This window comes from Mobula birostris, chromosome 24, assembly GCF_030028105.1.
Source record: "Mobula birostris isolate sMobBir1 chromosome 24, sMobBir1.hap1, whole genome shotgun sequence".
NCBI classification, from domain to species: Eukaryota; Metazoa; Chordata; class Chondrichthyes; order Myliobatiformes; family Myliobatidae; genus Mobula; species Mobula birostris.
The window spans coordinates 52852243-52864983 of NC_092393.1; the positions used below are offsets into that span (position 1 = coordinate 52852243).

General features: G+C 38.1%; 1 protein-coding gene across 3 annotated transcripts in view; it reads left to right on the plus strand.

The window, feature by feature from the left end:
- rptor (regulatory associated protein of MTOR, complex 1) overlaps positions 1-12741 on the plus strand; it is a 491598-nt gene that overhangs the window by 264255 nt on the left and 214602 nt on the right. For all 3 annotated transcript variants that reach the window (XM_072241994.1, XM_072241995.1, XM_072241996.1), the window contains exons 14-15: positions 10588-10662; positions 12477-12542. In XM_072241994.1, coding sequence (XP_072098095.1) covers positions 10588-10662; positions 12477-12542 — 141 coding nt within the window. The remainder of the gene's footprint in view (positions 1-10587; positions 10663-12476; positions 12543-12741) is intronic.

Here is a 12741-nt window from a genome sequence, read left to right on the forward strand (position 1 = left end):
TAAAATAATAATTTTTATTAATAATTAACTTTTAATAATTACTTTAAACACAAACATGTCAATGAAATCAGCACAACTAAGATTTTTTTAAAAATAGATAATTGACAAAGTCCTTATGTACCTGAGTTCTCTGACAAGTAATTTGGGTACTGAGACATAGAGAGGAATATCATGGTAACTTAAGAAAAAAAATTGCCTTTTTGGAAAGAAGGATTTAATCAGTGAAGCCGCATTTGAAAAAAGTGACAGTTTTATATTTTTTTTATTATGAAAGATTTTTTTGCTGTCTCAAATCCAGAGTAATAATCATTTCGTTCTCATTTACACTTGTTTACTGGAAAAAAATGACAATAAACAATCTTGAATCTTGAATTTCACAACAACTTTGATGGCCTAAATAAATGAATCCCCAGAAGATTTATTTCTCAGGATATTCTTTCTTACTAAGATTTAGCAGCACACCAACATTTTGAGTATTTTCTTTTAGACAATTTTGTTACAGTGGCTGTCGAGTTGGGGTTTCATACTAATTAATCTGCACTATAGGGGAATGAAGGATTGACATACTTCTTTAGTTGACTGTTTTGAAATTTTCTTCTCTTTGAACTTTTTGCAGAGCATACTGGCAGTGAGTACTTGTGTATGCTGAAGTGTAGGAGTACTTATTATAGTTTGTCTTTGCTGAAAGATCTTAAGCATAATTTTTGAATTTCCCTGAAGTGTGTGTTGTGTGACGGTTATATCTCATTATTTCGTTCTTTGCTCTTTTTCAAGGTTTGCTGCCTAGAGCATTTTGGTCATTTTCATATGGTATATGGAAGCAAGGCCACTTAGGCCAAAGTCGTTCAAGGTGCCCTTTGTAACCATGACATTTTAACCCTTGACCTTGCATTTCTTTTTATTGTGTCGCTCAATGTATTTCTTTGCTGCTTCAACGTGTCTTGATTACATGCCGCAAGAGATTCCGCAGATGCCGGAAATCCAGAGTAACACATCCAAAATGCTGGAGGAACTCAGCATGTCAGCTATGGAATGGGAATAAACAGTCGGTGTTTCAGGCTGAAACCCTTCACCAGCTTGATTATAGGAATACCTCAGGAATTCTCCAAGTGTCTATTCCTTCCACAATCTGCACTCCTTTCCCTCCTTGCATTCTCAGTGTAGAATATGGTCAACTTCTACATGAAACTGAGGCATCCATGATTATTTCTCTCTACACCCATGAATGTGCAGCTAGGCACAGCTCAAATGCCATTCATAAATTTGTTGGCAACAGAATTATTGTTGGCAGAATTTCAGATGGCGATGAGAAAGCGTACAGGGACGAGATATATCAGCTAGTTGAGTGATGTTGCAACAACCTTTCACTCAACATCAGTAAGACCAAAAAAATTGATTGTGGATTGCAAGGTTAAGAGAAGGAACTTACACCTGTCCTGATAGAGGAATCAGAAGTGGGAAGAGTGAGAATTTCAAGCTTGGGTGTCACCATCTCTGAGGATCTAACCTGGTCCCAACATTGATGCATTTACAAAGTAGGTACGACAGTGGTCATATTTCATTAGGAGTTTGAGGAGACTTGGTATGTCACCAAAGACCTTTCACAAATTTCCACAGATGGAGAGCATCCTAACTGGCTGCATCACAGTCACTGTCTAGTGTTGGGGAGGCACTGTGGAGGATCAAAATAAACTGCAGAATGTTGTAAACTTACGTCAGCTCCATCATGGGCACGAGCCTCCCCAGCATCCAGGACACCTTCAAGGAGTGATGCCTCAAGAAGGCAGCATCCATCATCACCCAGGACATGCCCTCTTCTTATTGCCACCATCAAGAAGGAGGTACAGGAGCCTGAAGACACACACTCAACAATTCAGGAACTGCTTCTCCCCCTTTCCATAATTTACAGTTTTTATTATTATGTATGTCAATGTACTGGTGCCATATAACAACAAATTTCACGACTTATGCCAGTGATATTAAACCTGATTCTGATTCCATCCTAGCCAGCCTCTTGGCGATGGATCCCAATTACAAAGAGAGATCCCAGGTATTCAGAGAAATATTGCACATTGTTGAAATTTAGAGTTCTTGGTGGTTGGGAGTGGGTGCTGGCTGGGGAGGGTGGAAAATAATGGAACAAGTTATGACGTGATGTTAAATTTACTTCATCTGGTATCTACAGTTTTTATTTCCTCTGCACTTAAAAATGAAAACTGAATCATGGTAATATTTTAGTTATGTAAGCACCTATTATGAGTTGTTTATTAGTCACACTAAACTGAAACAATCATTTTAGATCAAATATTGATTCCATTAAGGGCTTGTATTCTTTTAATGCATTTGGCATCAATTGTTCTCATATGCTGAATGGAGGTGGGCAGCCCCACTCATGCCCTGGCTATGGCTCTAAAGTGAGGAAGTGTTTTGCTCTGCAGTCATGCTCTTATCTCTTCAATTTAAGACTATTTACAAGGTTGATCCTTCTGCTTAGCATCATTCTCTGTGTAGCCAACAAGATGAGCCCATGTTAATAGGAATTTATTTCTATAGAAAAATCACTTTCAGTGCTATTGTGAAGCCATAAAGCATCAAAATATTTACCATTGTGTATTGCAGATGTTGCTATTAATCAGGAGAAGCCATTTAGATATTATTATGTAATAGGAAGTCTAAAATTCATTATGGAAGTGATATTATTGGAAGTGGAGTGGTCAGAACTTGAGTATTCTCTTTAAACAGTTTGCAAGTTGATTTTTGTGAACTAGCAATATTTAAAGACTAAATTGAAACGAAACTGGTGAAAGTCTTCACTTTTTTGTGATAATCTATTTAACAGATTGATGTCCACTGTAGGGGAGTGGGCTGTTGCTTCATATCAAACCTCCACTTAAAGATTAACATTTATCATTTTGTAGTAGTTAAATGAAATAATTAGTGTAAAACAGAAATAAAAAGTAGTGAGGTAGTGTTTATGGGTTAGTGTCCATTTAGAAATCAGATGGCAGAGGGGAGGAAGCTGTTCCCGAATTGCAGAGTGTATGCCTTCAGGCTTCTGTACCTTCTTCCTGACAGTAACAATGAGAAGAGGGCATGTCCTGGGTGGTGGGGTTCCTGCCTTCCTGAGGCACCACTCCTTGAAGATGTCTTGGGTACAATGGAGCCTAGTGCCCATCATGGAGCTGACTAATTTTACAACTTTCTGCAGCTTACCTTGATCCTGTGCAGTGCCACCCCCCCCCCCCACTCCCATACTAGATAGTGATGCAGACAGTCAGAATGCTTTCCATGCAACATCTGTAGAAGTTTGAGTGTTTCAGGTGATCAACCAAATCTCCTTAAACTCCTAATGAAATATAGCTGCTGTCTTGCCTTCTTTATAGCTGCATCAATGTGTTGGGACCTGGTTAGGTCTTCAGACATATTGACACCCAGGAACTTGAAATTGTTCACTCTCTCCACTTCTGATCTATCTGTGAGGATTGGTTTGTGTTCCCTCATCTTGCCCTTCCTGAAGTCCACAATCAGCTCTTCAGTAAACTGCTTCACCAAATTAACATTGGTGGAAGGAATTTAAGGTGATTGGATCTGGCTTCTTTTCAGTTACTGCTGCTAATTTAGGACAATATACATACAAATTATATAGTGGAGTTAAAATTTAATGCCAATGTAGTTGAAATTGTGTGACATTTGTGTCACTTCATTTTGATATACAGTTCGTCAATAGGAAGTATGGCAAATCCTGAATAAAACTGCTCTGGATAAGATAAATCTATTGTCTGCCTCAGCCTCCTTTTTAATTTGACAAAACAATAAACACAAGAGATTCTGCAGATGCTGAAAATCCAGAGGAGCTCACGTACACAAATTGCTAAACGAACTCAGCAGGTCAGGGTGGGCAATGATTGACCTGATCTGTTGAGTGCATCCTGCATTTTGTATGTGTTACATAAGATAAAACAAATACCCTTCCTTTGAGCCCCTTAACCACTTTTTGCATTGCCACTTGTTTTGATACTATGGATTTTATTTTACGATCAGTGTGGAGTTAGCTGGCTGGTGGTGTAGTGGCATCCACACCAGACTTAGAGGCCAGTGGGCCCGGGTTTGAATTCGGCTGGCTTTTGGCACGCTTTCCATCTTCGCTGGGTTGAGCTAGCAACTCGTCCTCGTTAAAAACAGACAAAATGCGAAAGAAACGGCAAGGTTTTCACCCAATGCGGCTGATGTGGAAGGGGACAGCAACAATGTAGAGTTGATGTTTAAAATACTTTAAATCAACCAAAATAATATCATGGGCATTCTGATAACAAGATTTATTTTGTCAGAATTAACAGATTGTTCTGACACTTGAATTGTTTTGTTTCTAGGATTTATTTTTATATAATCAACTCATGTATGAACTTCTGTGACATAGTAGTATCAAAGTTCAAAGTAAATTTATCATCAAAGTTAATACATATCATATACTCCAGTGAGATTCCTTTTCTTGTGGACATTCAAAAAGACAAAGTAGAATCAATAAAAATCAGTACACAAACAAAGATGATAAAGCAAAAACAAACATTTTCAGACAATGTTTATATTATTTAGTTATCGTTGGGAATTTATGCTGAAATGTTGGCTTATTTCTATTCTTTGTCAGTGTAGAGTGCAAAATTAAAAGTCAAGTTGTCAATAACTTCTCATCTGAACTGTTGGTATATTTTGCCAGGTTATATAGTGGAGCAAGTAAAATGTATGGTTTAGTAAAATAATGCAGCCGCTCTGTTCATGTGGGTATAAGTCAATAAATGCTTGTGACCATACATGTAAATCTAATGATTGCCAACTTTGTGTTGTTGGAGATTCTGTGAATCATTAACATGAAAGAAAATTTGTTGCTTAAAAATCAGTTCTGGATACCAGACTGTGGCATTTGCATGTTTATTTTTAATATAATTACTCTGCATGGCAAGGGTAAGCAAATAAAGTTCAATGTATTTGTTGCAATCATCAAAATTTATGCAGATTGTCACAGTGACCTTTGATGTTGCATTTGCCACTTAATTTACAAATGAGGAATTTTATAGTCACCAATTTGAGAATGGAATGGCTTGATAGAAAAAATGTAATTCCTATCCTGTCATGAAAAGCCAAAAATCTGATATATAACTGGGTTTCCAATTATTAATTTGGAGCTACAGTCTCTAACTTGTGCAGATGTTACAGCAAAACTAATATTAGTGGAAGTGCTATAAACCATGTATCAGTGAACTATTATTTAAGACTTCTTTTTGTTCCACATATAAACATCTGTTTAGGGGATTAATAATGCTTCCATATTAGGCTTTCCCAAATCACTCTTGTCTTTTCTTCCTCTAACTTTTTAAATGTTGTACTGATTGAACTCCATGTGATTCAGTCAACGAATGTGATGCTGTGCTCCCAAACAGTCATAACAAATAATAGTATCTTTGCAATCCGATGGTACATGTAAATAGTGTAATATTATCCACCTTTTCCATGCATTTACACTCAGTGGCCGCATTATTAGGTACTTCCTGTCTTCTGCTGCTGTAGCCCGTCCACATAGAGATTCGACATGTGTATTCAGAGATGCTCCACTGCAGCGCATGGTTACTGTGACATGCAGAACAGACTCAATGGGCCACATGGCTTAATTCTGCTCCAATATCTTATGGTATTATGGCTAGTTGAGTTACTATTGCCTTCCTGTCAGCTTTAACCAGTCTGGCCATTCACCTCTGGCCTCTTATTAACAAGGCATTTTCTACAGGACTGCCGCTCACTGGATGTTTTTTGTTTCTCGTGCCATTCTCTGAAAACTCTAGAGACTGTTGTGCATGAAAATCCCAGGAGATCAGCAGTTTCTGAGATACTCAAGCCACCCCATCTGGCACCAACAGTCGTTGCACAGTCAAAGTCACTAAGATCACATTTCTTCCCCATTCTGATGTTTGGTCTGAATAACAACTGAACCTCTTGACCATGTCCGCATGCTTTGATGCCTTGAGATGCTGCCACATGATTGGCTGATTAGATATTTGCATTAATGAGTAGGTGTACCTAATAAAGTGGCCACTGAGTGTATAAACTGTTGTAATTTGCAAGCAGTTTGCATTGCATATTAAATTGCTAAATCTTGATGTTAACCAGTTCACTCTTCCAAGGTTTGTATTCATGACATAGCAACTGACAAACTGGAATAACTTTCTATTAAATATACCCGGGCGTCAGATCAGCTTGATCTAAGTTCAAAGTAAATTTATTATCGAAGTACATATATGTTACCATATGCTACTTTGAAATTCATTTTCTTGTGGGTATTTGCGATAAGTATAAAGAAATACAGTAGATTCAAAGAAAAACTACACACAGGCGGACAAACAACCAATGTACAAAAGTCAACAAATTGTGTAAATACAAAGGGAAAAATAAAATAATAATAGATAAGTAATATATAACATTGAGAACATGAGTTGTACTTGAAAGTCCATAGGTTGAGAAACACAAACATGAGAAAATCTACAGATGCAGGAAATCTAAAGCAACACACGCAAAATGCTGGAGGAACTTAGCCGGCCAGGCAGCATCTATGGAAAAGAGTAAACAGTCGACGTTTCGGGCCAAGACCCTTCATCAACCCTGATGGTTGAGGGTTAATAACTTCCTGAACCTGGTGGTGTGAGACCTAAGGCTCTTGTACCTCCTTCCTGATTGCAGCAACGAGAAGAGAGCATGGCTTGGATGGCGGGATGGTGGAGGTCTTTGATGGGTGCTGCTTTCATGAAAAAACGCTCGGTATATATGTGCTTAACAGTGGGGAGGACTGGGCTGATCCACTATGTTTTGGAGGATTTTCACTTCTTGGGCATTGGTGTTTCCATACCAAGTGATTCTTGTGCTTTTAACTGTAAGCTAAAATGTCTGATGGATTCTGGAAATACAGAAGGCTTGAGAAAAGCTGCAGTGGTATTCAGAAAAATCATAGCTTTCACCAGCAAGAGTTGGCTTACTCCATTGCAGGGCGCCATGGTAGCGTAGCAGTGCGACAGTATTACAGCTCAGAGCGTCAGAGTTTGGAGTTCAATCCCAGTATCCTCTGTAAGGAGTCTGCAGAGTTCCTTAGGGGAATACGTGGGTTTTCCCTGGGATATCCGGTTTCCTCCCATAGTCCAAAGATGCACCAGGTAGGTTAATTGGTCATTGTAAATTGTCCCATGATTAGGTTAGGGTTAAATCAGGTTGTCAGGAGTTGCTCGGGCAGCACTGCTTGAAGGGTCAGAAGGGTCTACTCTGCACTGTGTCACTAAAGTATATACACACACAATTCTTTCATTGATATTGGCTCAAGCTCTATTTTTCTTGAGTGAGACTTGAAGGATGTCCAAATGATGTGGGACTCCAAAGATGATCTTTAGAATTCAGTATGATTCCATTTTCACCTTTGATATTTTCTATTTCAAATGTAGTCCTTTTGAACGCTGAAAGACATTAATAGAGTAGGTGTGGAGAGGATGTTTCCTATGGTGGGAGACTCTTGAGACCAGAGGACAGCCTCAGGATAGAGAGATATTCCTTTAGAATGGAGACTTCTTTAGCCAGGGAGTGGTGAATCTTTGCCACAGGCAACTGTGGAGACCAAATCTTTATGTATATTTAAGGCAGAGGTTGATAGATTCTTGATTGATCAGGGCATGAAGGCATACGGGGAGAAGGGAAGAAACTGGGGCTGAGAGGAAAATTGGATTAGCCAGATAGCTAATTCAGCTCCTATATCTTACGGGTTTAAGAAGTTCTTAGATGCATGTAAATGTTTCCATTAAGGATTGTAATGTAAGCTATTTTACCTCAGCACTAGTTAATCATGGGGATTCACTGAAAACCAAACTTTCAAATCTTGGTTCTTGTTCCTGTCAGTTTTGATCTTTTTTTAAAAAATCAGGTTCCTAACAACAAATGAACTACATCTCATGAAACTGGGTACAACACACTTGAGGCAAAAATGCATCCACAAAACCGGAGGTTACTTTTGCAAAATAATCAGCCTGCTTAGAATCCGCAAAGGAAGTTGAATCTCTTCTGGCTTTAGTCAAGAAGTTAAGTGTTTGTTTTGTAGAAACATCCTCTGTCAGGTTAAGATCCTTCAGGGTCTTTTTATTTTAGAAAAATCACCTGATGTTATCCTGGACTCTAGCAGATACAATCCTAGTCCATTGAGTATTTACCTAGTAGACATTCCAAGAAGTAGTCTGATAAACAGCTTCCAAATGATTAATATTCTTTCCCCAATTAAGATGCCAGTACTATACACTGTGGCCTCGCCAATGCCCTATTTAACTGAAGCATTATCTCCCTACTTCTATGTTGAACTCCCAAGCAACAAGTGATAACATTCTGTTAGCTATTCTAATTATTTGCAGTCTCTGCATATTAACCTTTGTGAATCATTAACCAGATCCTTCTGCATGAAGCTTTTGCATTATTTAATCATTTAGATTGTATTGCTCATTTATATTCCTCCTGCTTAAAAAAAGAACAATTTCAATTATTTTTGTGTTTAGAAGAATGGGGGGGGGGGTCTCAATGAAATCTCATCAAGGTCCCAATGAAGGTTCTCAACCCAAAACATTAACCCTTTATTCCTTTCCATAGATGCTACCAGACCTACTGAGTTCCACCAGCATTTTGTCTGTGTTGCTCTGGATTTCCAACAACTGCAGAATCTCTTGTGTTTATTTATATATACAGTCGATTTGTTGTTAGCCAATCCATGTCAATATGTTACCAGCTATATCATGGTTGTATATTTCCCACAACAACCTTCAAACAGCCTTGACATATAATGGCATAACAGTTGTCAGGTACCCCACCATCATTATACTGGGAGGGGAGGATGAGTCTCCATAAACCAGAAATTCAACTGAGAGCAGCCATACCAATGTTGTGGCAAAGGGACCCCATGTCCATTGAGCTGGGTATCCATTGGTGAGTGACTTTCCTCCTGACTTCTCAAGACCTTTTACCCCCTATCTGCAAGGCATTGGTTTGCTGGCATGATGGAATACTCTGCATTTGGTTGAATGAGTGCCCCAGAAGACACTCGAAAAGAGCTCAGTATTATACAGTATAAAGCCGCGCATTGGACTAACACCTCATCCATCACCTTGAATATTGGAGGCTGTAGCCATCAAATATGAGGGTGGATTTGAGGTGGAGGATTGTCTATGATCTTATTGAACAGCAGAGCAAACTCCAGGGAGAGTCTGACTTATTGCTGCTTCTGTTATGTTATTATGATAATTCTATTATTGTAATGTAGTTAATCAGTGTTGCTGTTTGATATCTGTTGTAACCAAGTTAGTATACTTACAAATATGATGTGAAAGATAAATCCACTCTTAAGGATTGTCCACTGCACTGTTGTGTTTGTGGCTCCTGGTTTTATTGTTTTTATGCGCAATAAAGTAGATTATTGTGTTGTAATTACCCTCTATGTCTTAAATGCTTTTTGTTAAGTAAGGTTAAGCATTTGAAAGATGGATAGACCTTCAGTAAGTTACGCGATTTACTTCAGATTCCATAAGACATAGGAAAAGTATTAGGCAATTCAGCCCATCAAATGTGCTCCACTGTTGAGTCATTGCTGATTAATCCTCCCCCCCCACCCCGTTCCCTTGCCTTCTAACCCTATGCCTTTGACACCCTTACTAATCCAGAACCTATCACCCCCCGCTGTAGATGTACCCAATGACCTGGCTGCCACAATGATTTCTGCAGATTCACCGTTCTCTGGCTACAGATCCCAACACCTGCAGTCTCTTGCGTATCTCTTAAATGATTTTAAATGAGTTATTTATTGTGCCTATCTTGACTAGCTTGAACTTTTATGACTCAGTGCTCAATACCTGTTAACAAAATAAGTTTAAAATTCTGAGGAAGTAACTGATTAGTTGTCTAATTAGTCTGGAGTGACTGTCCAGATAAGCATTATTCTCAATTCATTTAACTATAAGAAACAAAATTCTGCTTCACCTTTCTATCTCTTGGCCATTAGTTACACAGATCATTATATAGGCAGTGTCTTATGTTTTTAAAGTTGCATTATTATTGATTGTAGCATGAAAATTTGGCTAATTTGAAGCAGTCATTCTGGTATAGGCTGTTTGCTTGAGTAGAAGACTATTAAATAGTTTATATGTTGTATACCCATTCCAGAGGAGAGGAAATCAAGTTTGTTTATTGTCATTCTTAAGGAGAACGAAATGATTGCTGCTCTGGATCTAAAGCAGCATTAAAAAACACAAGCATAAAGAACACAGTTTTTAAAAAAGCACACAATAAATATAAATATAAAAATAATCCCGTAAAGCACAAGTTACAAGTAAATGTTATGTACGTAAAGTGATACTGGGTGCTGTGTATGTAATGGCAGTGGGGTGTGTTAATGAGTGGACGTGTTAATCAGCCTGACTGCTACTAAGAAGAGTCTGATAACTTTATTGTTGCAATTTCATTGACAGGCAAACTTCCTCTAGAGTTGTTTCGTGACTTTATCAACTGCTGATTACTTTTTTTTCACAGTCTTGCCAGGCTGATCTAGTGAAAGATAATGGCCACAAATACTTCCTGTCTGTTCTGGCAGACCCATACATGCCGGTGAGTCCCTTTCTCATTACTCTACGCCAATGCTATCTTTAAAACAAGAAACAACAGTTGCTGCTTTACAGCAAGTGAAGCCTCTCATTCGAGTTTTACCTCTGTTGTGCAGGGCAAGGAAATGGTGATTGCTCTATAAATTAGTCATCAAAAACACATTTAAAGTTAAAAGTTAATTGAAAGTAAGTTTATTATGAAAGTACATACATATCACCGTATACAACCCTGAGATTTATTTTCTCATGGACATACACAATAAATCCATAATGGAAGAATAACCATCATAGAATCAGTGAAAGACCTCACCAACTGGGTGTTCAACCAGTGTACAAAAGATAACAAACCGTGTAAGTACAAAAAGAAATAATAATAATAATAATAAATAATTAAGGAATAAATATTGAGAACATGAGATGAAGAGTCCTTGAAATTGTGTCCATTGCTTGTGGGAACATTTCAGTGATGGGGCAAGTGAAGTTGTGTGCTTGTGGGAACATTCCAGTGATGGGGCAAGTGAAGTTGTGTGAAGTTACCCCTTTGGTTCAAGAACCTGATGACTGTTAGTGACTGTTCCTGAACCTGGTGGTGTTAATGATGGCACTGAAAAGCTCCCGTACCACCTTCCTGATGGCAGCAATGAAAAATACATAGATAAATACATACACAACTGAAAGGTAGCAACAATAATTGGAAATTTGACTTTGTATGCATCTTTTCAGTTTCAGGTTGGTCTAAAGTTCTTAACAAATTTATTTTAGAGCCATGAAGTGATACAACACAGAAAAGTGCCCTTTGCCTTCTTGCTGACCATCAAGTTTCTATTTTATTTTAATTGTTTTTTTTCTCTCATTCATATCAACTGCTTCTGATTCTACATTATGGACTGCAAGACCTGTGGCAATTTGGTATGCAGAGTAAAGTCAGAACAATCGACAGATAGATGTGCTACCACATTTCTTCTGACAGAATTGTGTAAGCTCGTGTAGCTTTGTGTAATTCTGGCCACTAGATTTTAGAAGAAGGCATGGTAGCAGCGATATTTCATTTGGAGTTTGAGGAGAATTAGTATGTCACCAAAGACACTCACACATTTCTACAGATGTACCCTGGAGGGCATTCTAATTGGCTGCATCTCTGGTATGAAGGGGTCACTGCACAGAGCTGGAAAAAGCTGCAGAAAGTTGTAAACTCAGCCAGCTCCATTATGGGCAGTAGCCTCCAGGGGACCTTTAACAGGTGATGCTTCAAAAAAGCAGCATTGAACCTTAAGGACCCCCACCACCTTGGACATGTCCTCTTCTCATTGCTATCATTAAGGAGGAGGTCCGGGAGCCTGAAGACACACACTCAACATTTCAGGTACAGCTTCTTTCCCTCTGCCATCAGATTTCTGAATAGAAAATGAACCCATAAACACGTCCTCAGTATTTTTCCCCTCTCTTTGCTCTACTTGTTTTTTAATATATATCTAATTGTAATTTATAGTTTTATTACTATGTACTGCTGCCACATACCAACAAATTTCATGACATATGCCAGTGATATTAAACTTGATTCTGATTCTAGAATGTTAAGCAAAAACGTGCAAAAACATGAAAAAAGGGGAAATGTGGTTTTAGCTACAGGGAGTGTCTCTTCAACTTCTTATTACTAGGGTGCAGCTTGACACAGAACATTGGTGGTCATTTTGAAGGATGGAACAGATTAGAGACCTAATTCCTCCTAGTTCTTATTTTATTTTTTATTTTGCAAACAGTGAATATCACAATTACTTGTTTATGTGGTTGTACTGATTTAAGTTTCTTTTTGTTTAGGCTGAACACAGAACAATGGCAGCTTTTATTTTAGCTGTAATTGTCAACAGCTATAATACAGGACAGGTAAGTTACAGCTAAATTTAATAAAATCTGATGTGTTTACTTTATGCTTTCTTGACTTGAGGCATCCTTAAATTCTTTACAGCTAGTGAAATATTTTTGATGATTTGTCACTGTTACCATCAGGAAACGTGGCAGTACATTGCTGCATGTCAAGTTCCTATTTAAAGCAGTGATAATCTATTTTAATGTTACTCATTGA